The sequence below is a fragment of the Micropterus salmoides genome, unplaced genomic scaffold, assembly GCF_014851395.1.
Source record: "Micropterus salmoides isolate LMB-PRFRI ecotype aquatic unplaced genomic scaffold, ASM1485139v1 Ms_hic_scaffold_3, whole genome shotgun sequence".
NCBI lineage: Eukaryota > Metazoa > Chordata > Actinopteri > Centrarchiformes > Centrarchidae > Micropterus > Micropterus salmoides.
Window position 1 is genome coordinate 35,291,226 of NW_024042261.1, and position 16,637 is coordinate 35,307,862.

The following is a 16,637-nucleotide window of genomic DNA, read 5'->3' on the forward strand; positions in this document are numbered from 1 at the left end:
GCCAAATTCTGACTCTACCATCTGAATGTCTCAACAGAAATCGAGACTCATCAGACCAGGCAACATTTTTCCAGTCTTCAACTGTCCAATTTTGGTGAGCTCTTGCAGATTGTAGCCTCTTTTTCCTATTTGTAGTGGAGATGAGTGGTACCCGGTGGGGTCTTCTGCTGTTGTAGCCCATCCGCCTCAAGGTTGTGCGTGTTGTGGCTTCACAAATGCTTTGCCGCATACCTCGGTTGTAACGAGTGGTTATTTCAGTCAAAGTTGCTCTTCTATCAGCTTGAATCGGTTGGCCCATTCTCCTCTGACCTCTAGCATCAACGAGGCATTTTCGCCCAGAGGACTGCTGCATACTGGATTTTTTTTCTCTTTTCACACCATTCTTTGTAAACCCTAGAAATGGTTGTGCGTGAAAATCCCAGTAACTGAGCAGATTGTGAAAAACTCAGACCGGCCCGTCTGGCACCAACAACCATGCCACGCTCAGAATTGCTTAAATCACCTTTCTTTCCCATTCTGACATTCAGTTTGGAGTTCAGGAGATTGTCTTGACCAGGACCACACCCCTAAATGCATTGAAGCAACTGCCATGTGATTGGTTGATTAGATAATTGCATTAATGAGAAATTGAACAGGTGTTCCTAATAATCCTTTAGGTGAGTGTATCTACAATGTTGTTCTTCCATTCCATATTTATATATTTCTACATTTATTTATGTTGACTGTATGTTTGTCTATGTGTAGCATTTTATCACCACAGCAAATTCCTCGTATGTGTAAAACACTACTTGGCAATAAAACTCCTTCTGATTCTGATTGTGATTATTACTGTATAGTGATAGTAAAAGATTTTTTTAAACCTCTTTTGTCCAGCATTGTGAGGGAACTTTTTGTTTAATAGTAACTTACTTAATATAACTTAAATATACGTTCAATATTCTCTCTCTTTCAACTCCTGAGGGAAATATCTGGCGCTTCAGCTGCTAAATGCTTCACTGTGTTTAATAGCTAGTCTCTTACTGTGTCTGTTTGCTATTTGCTGCTAAGCAGGTGGGTTTTAACAGCTAACACATTTGTGTTATAAAAATCCCCTTTAGATAAAAGAAAAGAAAACACGAAATCTGCTGATGAAGATTTGACAATGACATATACTGTATGTGCAGGATCTAAAAAAAGAGAAACATCTCACTGGATAAACTAAAGAGATACTGAGGAGAAAATGAGCGACAAAGTATTAAAAGAAAAGACAAAAAAAGAAATAGTGAGTCAGACAGGCTTTTTTTCCACATGACACCGGTCATTTGCGAGGTAGGAATGATGGCTTGGTATTAGAGTAAAGGAAGTGATGATGACAAGACCTGTTAGTGTCTCTGAGGACTGCCAGACTGAAATGTCACAATGGAAACCAGCTCACAGAGAGCAGAAGAAAATCTACACTGACAACAGGCAGAGAGGGAGAGATGGATAGAAAGAGAAAGAATGTAAAGAAAATGTAAAAAAAAAAAAAAGGTATGAGAGCAGGAAAGGAGAAAGGGAGAAGAAAGAGGAATTGAAGGAAGGATTGAAAAATTTATTAAAGATGGAGGAAGAAAATGAAGCATGCAGGGAAGGAGTGAAGTCAAGGACAGAAGAAAATCCCCCCAGAAGAAGTAGGCTGCTGTTAGAAAGAACAAGGGAGGTATGAAGAAGGAGGAATGTCTATAAGAAAAGGGTTCATACATAAGAGAAGGAGCAATGAGAGAGAGAAAATGTAAGAGGAAGGGAGAAACAGAGGAGGGAAAACTGAAAAGAAATGTATAATTGACAGAAAATGAAAACAAGATGGAAAAGAGAGAGACGGACTGATGCACTCAATGGTCAGTCACGCTGACTGGAGAGCAACGTGGCAGAAATCAAGCAAGGGGATGATTAGATGAGATGCGCAGATAGTAGGGTAATAAGACAGCACAGCAGGAGATCACTGAAGGCTATGAACTGTACTGACACTTATATCATACTTCTCCTAAGTTTGTCCATGAAAATGTTTAATTTACAAACTTCTCATAAGCGATCAGTTGATGTTTTACAGACAATGGGGTGTTAGTGGTCAAGAGTTATTATATTATTTGATTTATTAATCATTAATTGTGTATGAACTATTTACTTTTAGCTAACAGCCTGTGCATGAAAAACCATGTAAAATTATTTAAGTTAAAAATAAAAATTTTAAATACAGCCGTAGGTGGCAGAGGTCAAATTTCAGAAGTTGTTCATTTGTTTGCTAGTAGGTGGTGAGGAGGTCTGATGCTAATGCTACTTTCTTATTCTGTAGGTGGCATATGTTGGCTAACAATGCATGAATGAGTTCACTTACAGGTTTGTGTGTAAGTTACCCGAGGGAAGGATGTAAGTTATTATATTGTAAAATCTAACAAATGACCTCCATTGCTAAACAAGTTGACATAAAAAGGTAAGGTCTTTTTTTTTCTGTACGATCCATTTTGAAAGTAAACTCAATAAATCAGAGCACTTTTTCAGCTACATTTCCGCATGGAAGGATGTAAAGCAACAAATAAAAAAGAAATATCTGAGGTTTAACTTCATCCTTGACCTTAGAAGCAAATAAACACCTTTTTGGGTGTGATTACCCAACACATTCTTTACTTGTTATGTCTTAAGTTGGGCTATTGTGGACAAAGATTTGGATTTGGTGTTAAGGCTGTTTGTGAGATCAAGAGTTTAGATATGTGTAACCAAGTTTAAATGCCATTTTCTCTGAAGGGGAATGGATATTTCACACTATCTGCTTCTTACATTGCATGCGTTTTAACAGTTCATATTGCAGGCTTAATTTGTTATGATGACTAGTGGACAATTAAATGTAAAAACAGAGGAACCTAAACTTATATTGGGTCTCTTTATAGTTTTTCCATAACCAAATGACTCTACAGTAGGCATTTGCAAAGCTTGCTGGGGTAGTGGAGAATAGAAAAACAGTGGTGAGGCAGGAAGGCCCAGCATCCTGGTCACGACAAATCTAATTTCAAACCAAAGCAAGATGACAGTGTGGAGCAAAGGAAAAAAAATACCACAAGCAAAGCTCCTGGTTCCAGGGACTGACTGAAGGATGGAGAGAGATGAGGGCCAATATGTCAAGTTCAAAGCAGAGGTCTTTATTATGATTCTAAATGACATGTTGTGGTCAAAAGGGGCCAAACACGCACTCCTGATAGAGCCCACTGAGCTCTGAGAGGAGGAAGTCTCCACACAAAACAAAGACAGACAGGTAAAAGTACTCTGAGTTGGCTGCAGAAGCATAAAGTTCTGGAGAACTGCAGTCACAGCAGATTTTAACAGTCAAAGTTGGATCTTGGAGGCTTGTCAGTGCATCACTGGTAATTAAGCAATTGAATGTAGTCAGACAGAAGCTGAAGAAGGCCAAAAACGGCAGAGAAGGCAGAAAATGGAAGTTTGTGGCTGAAGATGAAGTGAAAAAGACGACAACATTGTCAATCCAGCAGCTCCAGGTTTCTTGGTTTGAGGCTTTGGACGAAGGTGACACATATTTAGATGTGCTGACTGAGCCACCATTAACCACCAGAAGAACAAACTACAATTCATTTCCCCCTTAAGAGTAGAGCCAAGGTGGTGTTGAGACTGAAAAATATTACATAAAGTTTTCCATCATCACAGAAATACACTGAAATCCATCATCTCACCCATCAACAGCCCTGTCTCAATTCAGGTCTCTGTCAGTCAGTGACTAATCACCTGGTATATTCCAGTATGCTCTGCAAGATCTTTATATTTAAAATGAAAGAAAATTTTTGCTTTATAAAGTTGTTATGGCTTGAGCAAACTTGAGCTAACACAGAATACAGAGTTTTTGTATTTGGAATTTTAACCACATAATTTCATGAGAGACTAATTAAAGAAAAAGTAATTTTAACGTAGATCTGTCTTTTTTGCCGCTAAATAAGCACATTACATTCACACTGCAATCACCAAGCAATTAGGGACTTGAACACTCCAGAACACACTACAATAAAAATAAGGTCACACTCAAACACACCTCGCACACAAACATACAAACACAAACATAGAGAGGATTCAACATGAACGTGCTGGATCTCCCCTTAGGTCATCCTCAATGAATAATGGATAAGATTGCTGTTTGGCAAGCACAAACAATGGAAGACAGCCCTGAGAGAGGAAAGGGGGGGGCAAAAGGCTGGATTAAATTAGATGAAAGGTGAGGAGGGGAGACCAGATGAGAATGGGAGAGGAGTAAAGGGTGTTGAGAAAAAATAAGAGCAGCACCGAAGAAGAGGGCAAAAAAAGGAACAACAACTTCTCTCTGCTCCTTCCTTCGGGAATATCCGGCTCCTTCAGCAAATCTGGCTTTTCTGTAACAGCTTATCAATTGTGTTTTGTTGCTTCGTGTTGCTTCCATGGCTAAATGTACTCAATAGTGGATATTGTTGTTTCATTACTGTACTAATGTTTTGCTGTTGTCGATTGTTCTCTCTTGAGAAAGTTTATTTTGTTGCTGTTGCTGACATTGTGGCATCTGCAGTCTCTGTAAATTTTTAACCATCACTCCATTTTGCTTTAAAACGTCTCCCCAAAGGACTGCAGTTGAAAATTAGCTAACACTTGCTAACACTGGCACGCTCACAGAAAGGTTGATTAATATCCATTGTCCTTATAAATAAATAAATGCAAATGTATTTTTTAAATCATGCAATATCTTTTCAGGCATTTCACCAGCTCATTACTCAACATATAAATCAGCAGCTCTCAAACATTGTAATCCACTCTTGCAGGTATAAACATGCAGTCTGTTTCCAAAGTCTATCTGATTAATCGCTTCAGGAAGCCAAGGGGCTGCAAAATATACATCATTTATAGGAACAAGACGTATATCGCCTGACTGAACGTGATCATAAATTCTAATTCTAATAATTCTAAGCAGGATGGAAATCTATCTTTTCATTCATTTACTCTCTGACACTTGAACCCCTGCCTGAGAATCAATGGCAGAAACACCCACACAATTTCTATTCATGTAAGAAATAGAAATCTGTCAGGTGAGAGAAGCACGTTTGAGCAACATAGGCATTCAGTGGATCCACCTGATGAATGATGAAAGACGGAGGTTGTACAGAGATTCTCCAAGATGTAAATAAAATAAAAATGTATGAAAGTGTTAAAAAAGTGTAAAAAGCTATTATGTTTAGTTTGACTCACGTGGTCTGGTCATTGGCGAACTCCAGCTCTCCTCGGGCCTCTTCGTAGTCGTCTCCAGCTATGGCACTTCCTGACTCGGTGTGGTACGGCAGGATGACAGTGCCGCGGGCACCTGAGTTGCGCACCACGGTCACCTCCATGGTGCCCACGCTCTCGCTCACCCGCACCATGCGCTCGCTGAAGGTGAAGATGCCAGCGTGGTCGTCATCCAGGATGGTCACGGTGGCAACCAGGGGCTCAACCAAGCGACCTTTGGGAGCGGCACCTACTTCATCACTCTCGAACATCCCTTCTGCGTCGCCAATACGCAGATTCAGCAGGCGTACAAAGAAGTGCTCATCCTCTTCGAATATGTCGTCGTCGATTATACCGATCTGGAGACGCACAGAGAGACATAAGGTCGTTATCTTCAGGTATGAATGATAAGAAGTAGAAAACTGTACTTTCTCACACTCGATTACAATAATATTATAGATTATAGTGAGACACAGATGTAACATTTCTTAAGTGTTTCTACCAGTTCCATAAATCCTCATATATAAAATTATTAATAAACAAGGTGAAGGAAAAGGCCCTGACACGTAGCGGAGTGGCGTTTCCTTCCCTGGGTCCAGTACTTTCTATATTAGGACCCTTCAGAGTGTATTATTGTGCTTGCACTGGCAAAAAGAGAAGCTGTGATTACATTTTGGAAGGTGGTAGTCAGTTTAACCCATGGCTACATGTCGTTCATTAGAGAGACAGTCACTGTAGCAATTGATTTGGGTACCTGCAATTTAATGTGTGTTTTGAGACACCTGCCAGCCAATTAGCAATAGGTATTTTCTGTGGCCAAGACATTGCATAGATTGTCCTGCTTTGTCTGAGTGTACCAGGTGTTTTAAATATGAAATATATATTTTGAGCCTCTACAGTCGTTACATTTCCTGCATCAGCATCAAATGCATTCTTGATATTCTGGTGAGAAACTTCCCAAATCTTACTATGTTCATCTTTATTAATTATTACAGCAATGCAGGATGTGGACATGAGAATGCATTAGCAAAAAAGATGTTCAGAGGGAGAGAGGAAGTGAATGAGGAAGACAGTGTTTTTTTTTCTTCAAGCTACCAGAAAAAAAAAAGGATCCCAGACTTCTGTGATTATTATGTGAGCTGCAGTTTCATTTTCTGTTTTGAAATTTAAAGTGAATTGATATCAACCCTGGTCTGGATGCTTGAGTGTAGTGTTTGTGTGTTTGGATGGCTGTGCTGAATAATAAGAGCTGGCAGGGCTGAGAGCCAGGCATCTCCCTAGGCAGACACATAAACAGAGGATCCAGTTGCAAAAGTCTTCTATATGAGATTATCATCCTATCATGCCACCGCGCATTAACTGACAGGTGGGCGCTCCCAAATCAGATAAGGTTGGCATTGTAATCAAATAAGCCTGTCTCGCCATGTGTTCAGGAGTCCAGCCACCATGCAACGTGAAGAGATGAAAAGGGCGACTGAGAAATGGTAATTCTCTTTTTTCCAACAATCAAGCCACTAAGGAGAGTCGTTCATTAATCCTGCAATAACTCATTTTTTGGCCACTTGGAAAACTTTTACGTTCCTATAATCCTATCAAGAGGATACATTGGTCCTCTTTTATCGCTCCTTTGTGGAGAGTACATTAACTTTTTGTTCCATTGCCTGGTATTTTTCATTGTCAAGATAATCAGTATGTCCAGTAAGATTGCTGAACAACAGCAAAATTGCATGTTGGTGACCTGTGAGTCCCGTTTGCCAAGGAAAGAGCATGTACAAGCTTTTACCATTAGGCAGACGTAATAGGTTGCCATCGCTCTGAACCAACCGGGCTCGCAGATCATTCGTGCCTACCAGTATTGCATTGCTGAACAAACTCTGAAACCAAATAACTGAACCTCTGTGTGTGAGGATGTGGCACCATATTATAATATGTAGAACCGGGGGCGGACAAGGGCAAATAAATGGCCTTGGAATTTGTCCCTGGTCAGCCCACTCTGCAGACAGTCGGGGACCTTTATTCCTGCATTCTTGAGGATTTTCTGCACACTACATCACAAAATGACTCAATAAAATACATTTTCAAAACTAGAAATATCTATTTAGCTCTCCTCAAGTAATCACATCAGCTGAGCCCTTGAGTACAATAAATAAATTAAATGGAAAGAGCCGTCTAAGGCCTCTGCTTTTGGCCATGAAAAAAAACCCACATTTGAAGGGGCACTGACTTCCTGTCCCTGGCTATCTCAGTCAACAGCAGGATAATCATCAGCATAGATTAGTAATTAGGATTAGGACATTACGTTGTTATACCACTAAAACATAACACATTCAATATAACATATGAACGTATTTAATATTAGTAGCCTACATAATGTTAGGATGTTAATAGTCAAGGGCCGACTTAACCATTATTCAATTATTCTGTTACTACATTAGTCGTTGTGGCAACACTATAATTTCAATTAGACAGTAGCTACAGCAGGTTCAGAATTACAGGTCATTTATCATTTCAGGAGTTTTTGTTTCACTAACCCATTAACAGACATGACTTGTGGTTTGTCTCTAAGCTAATCAAACAAAAAACAGTAAGCCATCATATTAATGTGTCATTTATACCTGTGTACCTATAAGCAACCTAATTTGTGACTGAAGTCATTTAGAGGCACTTTGCTGCACCTGCCTATCCTTATCCATGATTTTAGAAGCACAAATAACCGGACTAGAGGTTATAGGTTGCTTTTCAACTGTTTCATTATGTTCTGATGTAGAGTGTATTATGATTGTGATTATTAAAACCCGCCCCACCCTGTCTGGGCCAGCAACCATGCACTATGGTCTATCTATCAAGGCACATACCAATTGATTTTAAACTGCAGCTTTTTCTTTCTATTTTAATTCTACGTGGTTTACTCCCGATGGCCAGTCAGCACTCCAGGGATGTTTTTATTGGTATTGTAGGTGTCCGCTTGTTGGTCTGACGATCGCTGTATGGCACACAATAAATTTCTAAAAGGACAAATACATGACAATATGTCTATATCGCTATGATTCATCGATTTATCATCTGACACTGAGAACAGCGGACTTAGAAAGACAGCGTATTGAAAGAGTTTGATAAACAGTGCAACAGGCATTAATGCAAATGTACAATCTGTTTGCTGGAGGACATATGCTCCTGATTATCGTTTGCGTTCATATCTTTAGACGTTAATAACTGGCAGCACTGTTATAGCCTCGTCACTAGACTGCACTTCGATTTCATTACTATGTTGCAAATTAGATTCATTCTGTAACTTGAATGAATGATTGTCTTCTTTTTTTTGATTTTTTTTAATAATGACTCTTCTTTACAACAAAGAGTGCTGACAATGAAGCCTTTGATTGGTCCCTATCTACCTGATCTCTTTTTGTTTATTAAGTGGAGATTACAGCCTGTGAAGATTTTGCGGATGGCCACAAAGTGGAAGTGAAACAGCAGTGATAGTGGAGTTCTGGCAGACGAGTGAGACTTTAGAGATAAATTGGTTTCCCGGCTGCTCATTTCTGGCACAGTGATCGAAGTACACTGGTCTAATGATGAAATGGATGGCACGGACTTTTGTAATGTACTCACTCCATTAATTCATGGTTAAAGGGCCAATTTATAAGGTCTGTTTTTTAATGTCCCACCCTCCCCATGCATCTTTTATGTGACTCTTCAGCATATTGCATCACTTTCCTCTCATACTTCTTTTGATGTTTCAGCAAACTTTGAATCTGAGGAGAGATTACTCGGCTTTACCTTGTGTAATCATCCTATATGCTTCACACAGCATATTGCGCTTTAAAAGACACTATTCTGGGTTTTCAGTCAGAAAAAATCTTTACTATGTTGTTTGATCCGAAGTTCAGATTGCAGAGAAGAAAGTATGTAATCAAAGACAGTAAAACATTAAAGCAGTTCAATTGGACTGATCGTACATCCCACCTTCTTTTCAGGCTCGACACAACTTATATTTTACAGCAGTCGTGTTGAATCATTTTAAGTCCTAGATGGTTTTCAACTTTGAAAAAAGAAATGTAAGCTGTCATTTACTTTTTTCTTTTTAATTATGTTAAATTATTTCAAATCAATTCAAAACTTCTAATGTAGAAGCAGTGATTTCAAAACAAGCACTAACCATAGCTACAGTAGCAGCCAATAGATGATTTTGAGCATTAAACACTTAATGTCCAGCATTTTGGAGCAGACATTTTTTGCCCCAATTTACGGTGGAAATGTCTTTATTTATATAAAGGGAAACAAAAAATTCAGCTGTCAGTTTTCTCATTGTGCAAATAATCCTTCCTCAAAGCATTTTCATTTGTTACTTAACATTTCTTGGTGCAAGCAATTTTTTCAGAACATTTTTAACAAATGCTTTCAAAAAGTGATGGGGACAAAGTCAGCCATTTCAAAATGGGGTGGGGACATGTCCCCAGTGTCCCCAGTGTCCCCAGTGTAAATGACACCTACTGTATGTGTAAGCAAACAATGAAATTAACTTAAAAAAATAAAGATTAAGATCAAAAGGTGTTGATGTCATCATAAAACAAACGCCGGGGGGGGGAAACAGTAAATTTTCTTTCAATATTTTATATATGTAGTAGGTTTTAAGAAATTAAAAAATAACACCCTCTGAGTGAAAAGCTTCTTTGCCAAAGTTTCTGTTGCACAACAACTAAAAGGTTTGTGCCTTTCTAGTTCATACAGTAAAGCAGCAGCTAACACAATAGCAGAAAGTAATAGTAGTACGACTAGCAGCAGCATTTTCTTCTGTTTCTCTGCAGCCTCACTCTGTCTCTCCTGCTGGGACTCTCCTCATTTATCTCATCATCCCTCTTCCCTCGCCTTCCACTCGCTCTGATCTCCGCCGATATCTTTCCAGACTTTACAGCCACACTGTAGGTTATCCAGAAGCCTGCAGCATCTTTATGCAGCAGTAAAACGTGTCTCAGCCCAGAGCTCCTTCTGCACCAGATTTGGTTACGACGAAGCTGAAGCTCAATGCTTATAGTGTGTAAATCCAGGTGAAGCAGGCTTCTGTGTTTGAATTCATCGTCAGAGGCTGGAACATTTATATTCAATGTATCAGCTCTTATTTCCAATTTTTCAAGAAAGTCAACTTTGAGCTCAGAGCTTTTGGGATGACAGATCTTCTTTTTCATTATGTATATGGTGGGCTACTTTCCCCTCAGGGATCATTAAAGTTTCACCTCATCTCCAAAAAACTTCAATTCATCTTTAGATAGTGTGGTCCCCTTGCTGTCAAATTCAACTCAAACCTGACATTATCAAGGGGTCCATGACCAGGTCTGGTTTTTAGGTTGTAAGGTGCTCAGTGTTAGTGTAGTTTGCCGTTTTTTTCTCCATTTCCACATCACCTTTATCTCTCCTCTCTCATCACTCACCTTGATCTCTTTGCGAGTCTCTCCAGGTTTGAATACCAGTGTTCCTTCACTGTATTCGTAATCTGACCCAGCGTTGGCTGAGCCATCCTCTGTCCTGTAGTCTACATAGAAGGTGTTCTCTCCCAGACCCCCTAAACAGCAGAAATAAAACAAATTAACACTGGGCATACCACATATTACCATTTTTATTTAAATGTATCATATAACATAAAAACGTTGCAAATGAGAAAGCATCTGTGTATAAAAACATGGCAGGAACCCTTTTGTGTCATTAAAACAAGATGTAATGTCCACAACTTATCTTTATAGTTATATGATTTTTACATCCTGATAAAAGAATGTCCATCACTGTTGTGAAATTGTAAACTTTGTTCCAGTGGTGAAAAAGTACATTTAAATTTTTTAATTTACCTTTATTTAACTAAAAAGAAACTCATTGAGATTAAAAATCTCTTTTTCAAGAGTGTCCTGGCCAAGACAGGCATCAGAACAATTAACAAGGTTGCAGACATTAAAATTTACGATGCTTTATCTACTTGTACTTAAATTGAGCATTTCCACTGTCTGCTACTTCATAACTCTACTCACTACATTTTTTAGGGTAACATTTTACTTTTAAATCTACTTAAATGTATAGTTACTGTTTTGTTATAAAATAATATGCCTTAACACCTTGTTAAAGATTAAATTGCCCTACAATAAATAAAGTAACTTAAGTAGACTTTTGAAAGCAAAATCTATACTGTGGTATTTCTACTTTTACTTAAAGAGGGAACTGTGCCAATTTTGCACATTAAAGTCCATTTACAGGTCTTCGGGGTGTACTACTGCAAATCTGAAAAAAGCTATATAAAGCCGTTTGTCGCTCCAGAGGGAGCTGTGTGAATCTAACGGGCTCAAGTGATGTCACTCAGTCAAGTGAAGACTACAAGTTTGAAAATTAAAATAAATATCAGGATGAGGCCAGCAACCTGAGGATACATTAGCTGCTACTAGCATAACACACCTGCATCTCTGATTCAAGTGTTTAAGTTGCATTGTGGGTAATGTAGGCAACAGGACTTTATGAGAAAGAAGAATGTGTGGAATGCAAGAGACGTCATCTCTGGTTTTGTGCATCGATTTAGATCTTTTCGAACTGTCTGTTCGAGTCCGACAATGTTCTAGAAGTGCGATGCTAAATCAGTGGAGTTCTCTTTAAGTAGACGATCTGAGCACTTCTTTCACTACTGCTTTAATCTAGTAATAAAAGAGCAGGCCAGTGTGTAAAATTAAGGCACCACACTGCAGCTATGGCTTGTTGCTTTAAGTTTGGATTGCAGAAAAATGTTAATGGCACTCAGAGAATAACACTTGAACAGATCAAAGACAGATAAAAAAAATGTAGTTCAAATGCAAGCATTCGTTTGAAGAAAAAAATATTTTATACTTTATTACCACATCAGTGGTGAACTCAACATGTGAACTCAATATTAGTTTATGATTTATTGATTTCACTACCTTGGCAGACCACTGCCAGTCTCAGAACGCCGCAGTTCTCCATGCACTGAGTGTGAGCGCTTTCAAATGAGATGCGGCTGCATATTCCCTGGTCTTCTTCTTCTGGTGCTTCCTCATCGGTTACAGCTGATCGGCGAGCGCTGTCAGCTGCGTGCTTCTTCAGGACGTTACCAGCTCCGATCATCATACGAGTCGCCTTGAGGGAGACAGACAGGAGGAGGGGTTAAAACTGGTCAAGGCAGATGGCTGCTTGAGGTTTCTGCCTGTCAAAAGGGAGTTTATCCTTGCCATTGACACCAGGTGTTTGCTCATGGTGGGAATTGTTGGGTCTCTGTTAATAATATTGTAAAGAGTACACAAGTAAAACACAAGTGTAATTCATGCCCGTAAATCACTTATAGTCCTGTTTAAGCTAATTATGAAATGAGTTGCAGAAAAAGAAAAATACAGAAATTCAATCTAAGGAGTTCTTAAACGGCTTTATGTCCTTTTGTAGGTCTGGACAACCTTGTGTGAGTATTTATGAATAATGTGTGTCTGTTTTACCTGTATGCGGTAGAAGGCTCTGCTCTTCTGTTGGTGCAGCAGTGCGTAGTAGTTGGCCAGTTCCATCAGCTGGTCGAGCTCTTTGTCGGGATATTTCTGCTTCAGCTCCTTCAGGATACGAATCACCTGAAGGAGAGATGAGAGGACACACTCATGATGAGAATATCTATGAAGGCAAGCATTGCTGTTAATATATATACACTGACTGTAAAATCATTCAGATTCTTGTCACTTTCAGTCCCTGTAGCTGGGGGGAGATTGCAGGCATTTGTGCTTAAGCTTCAAGTTCAACAATAAAATCATTGCCTCACTTCCACTTGAAAAGCACGTCCGATAACCTGTAATCCTTTTCATGATTTAACTTATGGTTACAAATATGGTTGGTTTCATCTGTTGAAATAAATTCTGCAACTTTATAAGCTGTTTAGATGCATAGTGCTTCCAAGTAAAAAAAATGGAAAACTTAGTTATTTTATGTAAAAATGAACCGTTGACCTTAAAGAAGGGTAACAATTTTAAGCCCCAATTTCACCCCTACCACATACAACATGACATTCTCTTAATTAATAACCAAATTAATCATTGTACATTTTCTCTACTCCACTTAATTCTCCTCACGATCAGACATTTATTTGCTGCCAAGTATTTGGTTAGAGACATGTTGTTTAGTTTGGGATTTTTTTCCCCCATAACACCATGGTTTGAGCTGAAAATTGAAAATGACTGTATACCATTCATATATATAATAAGATGCTTACTGGTTTAAACAATTTTGGATTTAATATTATTATATTATATCAATATTAATTTAAATAATATATGTTCATTCTCAATCACTCAGAATAAAAGCCAACACAAGCTCTGCAGATTTACAGATGAATATGCAACTTAAAATGAACAGTGAATACAATTAAAGACGTTAATATGTTGAATGTAAATTACTTATATTTAAGGTATACAAGGACAAAAAAATAGAACATAGCAGATACAGGTTTCAGGCACTTTAATGAGAGCCTGGTGATGATGTGGGGAGAGAAAACAACCTGCACGTCTGATTCCTCCGACAGCAGGTTTCCTGTCATGCATACCAGAGATGAGAGCGACACTTCACATATATTGGGAACATGCAATGCAAAGTGAATATATCAGGACAATGATGGGCAGCCAAAACTTTTCTGTTAAAGCGTTAGCCAAGCAGTTTTCGGTATGATTTGAGTTTTGTTAGTGGGCTCAGGTTCAGTCCTGTTAGATTGCATTGAGGGCTGAGATGTATCATTTATGTTTACAGAATCACATCTTTCCATTGCTTCGGGAACTTCCTGAGCTTCGGGAAATCTCCCGAGAAGCCACTATAACAACCGGCAACCGTGAACTGTCATGTGATAAACTTCATCACAACTGCAAATAATATTTAAAAAATATTGTATGATAACTGTTGCATTTTAGTTTATTTTAATCAAATTTACAGTTAAAAGTACATTCCAGGTGTATTGAAATATATTCATTTGCATTATAATCTATCTTATGATGATGTTTTGATGGTTTATTGCATTAAAATATGGCTTTTTTTTACCAGCCGAGGATGAAAAGATCCTATTTTTTCTGTATTGCATCTCCATTTACTCTGTAATGGTAAAATAAATATGTTAATTTACAATGGATTTATATTCCACAGCTTCTGACTTTTCAAGGGAGACCAGAATTATGCATCCAGGCCAAATGGTTGAGGAGTTATTCCTGATTTATTTTGGGTACGTTTTTTTTAGGCAGTTTTTCCTGGAAAAGATTGCCTGTTTTCAACAGTAAATGTAACACTGTTTTTTAATGCGGTGAAATATATTATTAAAAACACCCAGTTAATGAATAATGACATGATAACCCTTGAGGCACCCTCAGCCCGTCCTTAAATCACTCCAGGTTGTTGAGGAGACAAGAACGTGACATGAAGATATTTTGGAGAGTGTGTGTGGTCAGAGTTGTGTGTATATGTGCAGTGTGAGTGAGAGTGAGTTTCATGGAAAGAAGATGACATCTTGTTTGTTAATGGGGGAGTAACTCCTGAAAGCTTCACAGCTTTTAATTCAATGAAACATCTGTGAGGGAAGAGAAGCCATATCCTGTCCCTGCTCTCACCTACCTCTTACATCCAAACCAGGTTTCTACCTACACAGTCTGAACAGCACAATGCAGGGGTGGAGTGCACTCAACATTTATTAATGGCATTCAGCAGGCAATGGAGGAACTCACTGAATACAATGTACTAAAAGCAGAATAGAGTTTAGAGGAAAACTGTGTGATAAATGTGCTTATGATAACATCAAACTAACAAACTCATCTTACTTACTCAAGATATGAAGATGTGTGTATAATTGCAACAAAAGTCTGATATTCCTGAACATAAAAAACAGGGTGACTTCACTTGCCAATACTGGATTTAACATTTTGAGAAAGCAAGCCAATAAAATCGGAGTAATCGAGCCCAAAAGCATTTGGGCCAAAAAAAGAATTTCTGTTTTGTCGTAAGACCAGTTTGCATCCAAATGCAGCGCATAAATTAACTGAATTTTCAGAAAATCTGCAAAAGAAAATGTAAATGAATGAGCAGCATGAGAAACAATTCTGTTTGCACTGTTAACTCCTATGTCTTTCATCACTCTTTGGCTCTTTCATTCTGTCCTTCTCACTTTTGTCATGTGAGTGTTTCTCCCCCGGTGTCTCACTTGTCCTCGACCTCTCTGACCCTCATTATCGTATTTTTATCTGTCAAACCTCCCACATGCTCATTTCTCTGTCCTGTCATTACCTCGTAATCTCATTTCTTCTTCTCCTCAATATAAAAGCAACTATATCTCTTTTTATCAGGATTTTAATAGGTGTAAATGGGTCTTCATTACCTCTGCATCTACTTAAGAAGGTTAACTGTTTTCTGAGCAAACTTAAAAGTTAAAGTCAAAAGTTGAAAAATAACAAAGTAAAAAAATACAAAGCACGCATACATCACTTGAGGAAATAGAAATATAGACTTCAGCCATTCATCACAACTGGAAACAGCCCCAACATTGTATAAGCAACTTTTACTGTCTTCTGCAGGGAAATTATCCACTATTTTGCACCGTTATCACGTCATAATCATGGCAGCAGAAGTTGTGTTTCCTATGTTAAACGCATTTTTCACCAACAGAAAAATGGGGAAATGAGATTACAGAATTATCACAGAACACACTCTGCAGTGATAACAGTGGCTTATGTGTGAACTTAACTTATGTGTAGACACTTTGACATTGAATAAACGATGATGAGATGTTCTGCAACAACCAGTGGTGTGTCTGGGACATTTTAGGTTTTCTGTCTGAGTAAAAGGGAGTATTATCGGTATTAAGGTATAGTATTTAACCGGCATGTCTAATTCTGTAGTAGGAAAAGACCAAACAAACCACAAGGGAAGGAAGTGCAATACAAAACATTTCTGATAAGTCTTCAGACTCATGGATCTGTTACTAGAACTGGACTTCCTGGATCATAGTTTATGTCTCATTTGTGTGCAGTGTTTCTCTGTTTGGACATATTTCCTATATCTACACAATTAGTCAAACTGCATTTATAATCGTTTACTGACCAAAACAACATTTAGATTTTTCCAGTGATGGGGATTCGTGCACACGACACGTGCAGATATCCCTCACTTTTTTTGAAGTCTGATAAACTTTTGCTCTGGTCAAACCTAGCTGTACAATAATTACATGCCCTGTGCCAATCTGTGCTGACTCGATGATCCCACCTCTGACGGTGACATTCATAACACAGGATATTGTTTTGTGGGAACTGAAATCAACACTAACATGGAGGTTGAGTTGAGCTTGTAGACATCTGGGTGCAATCTGCAGTGTTATTTGGGGCCATAGTCACAGCATAGCTATA

General features: G+C 38.5%; 1 protein-coding gene across 2 annotated transcripts in view; it reads right to left on the reverse strand.

The window, feature by feature from the left end:
• The window catches only part of slc8a2b (solute carrier family 8 member 2b), a 170,977-nt gene that overhangs the window by 31,260 nt on the left and 123,080 nt on the right, over nucleotides 1-16,637 (reverse strand). For both annotated transcript variants that reach the window (XM_038693590.1, XM_038693591.1), the window contains 4 exons: nucleotides 12,720-12,845; nucleotides 12,174-12,369; nucleotides 10,674-10,804; nucleotides 5,230-5,603 (listed from right to left, as the gene is read on the reverse strand). In XM_038693590.1, coding sequence (XP_038549518.1) covers nucleotides 5,230-5,603; nucleotides 10,674-10,804; nucleotides 12,174-12,369; nucleotides 12,720-12,845 — 827 coding nt within the window. The remainder of the gene's footprint in view (nucleotides 1-5,229; nucleotides 5,604-10,673; nucleotides 10,805-12,173; nucleotides 12,370-12,719; nucleotides 12,846-16,637) is intronic.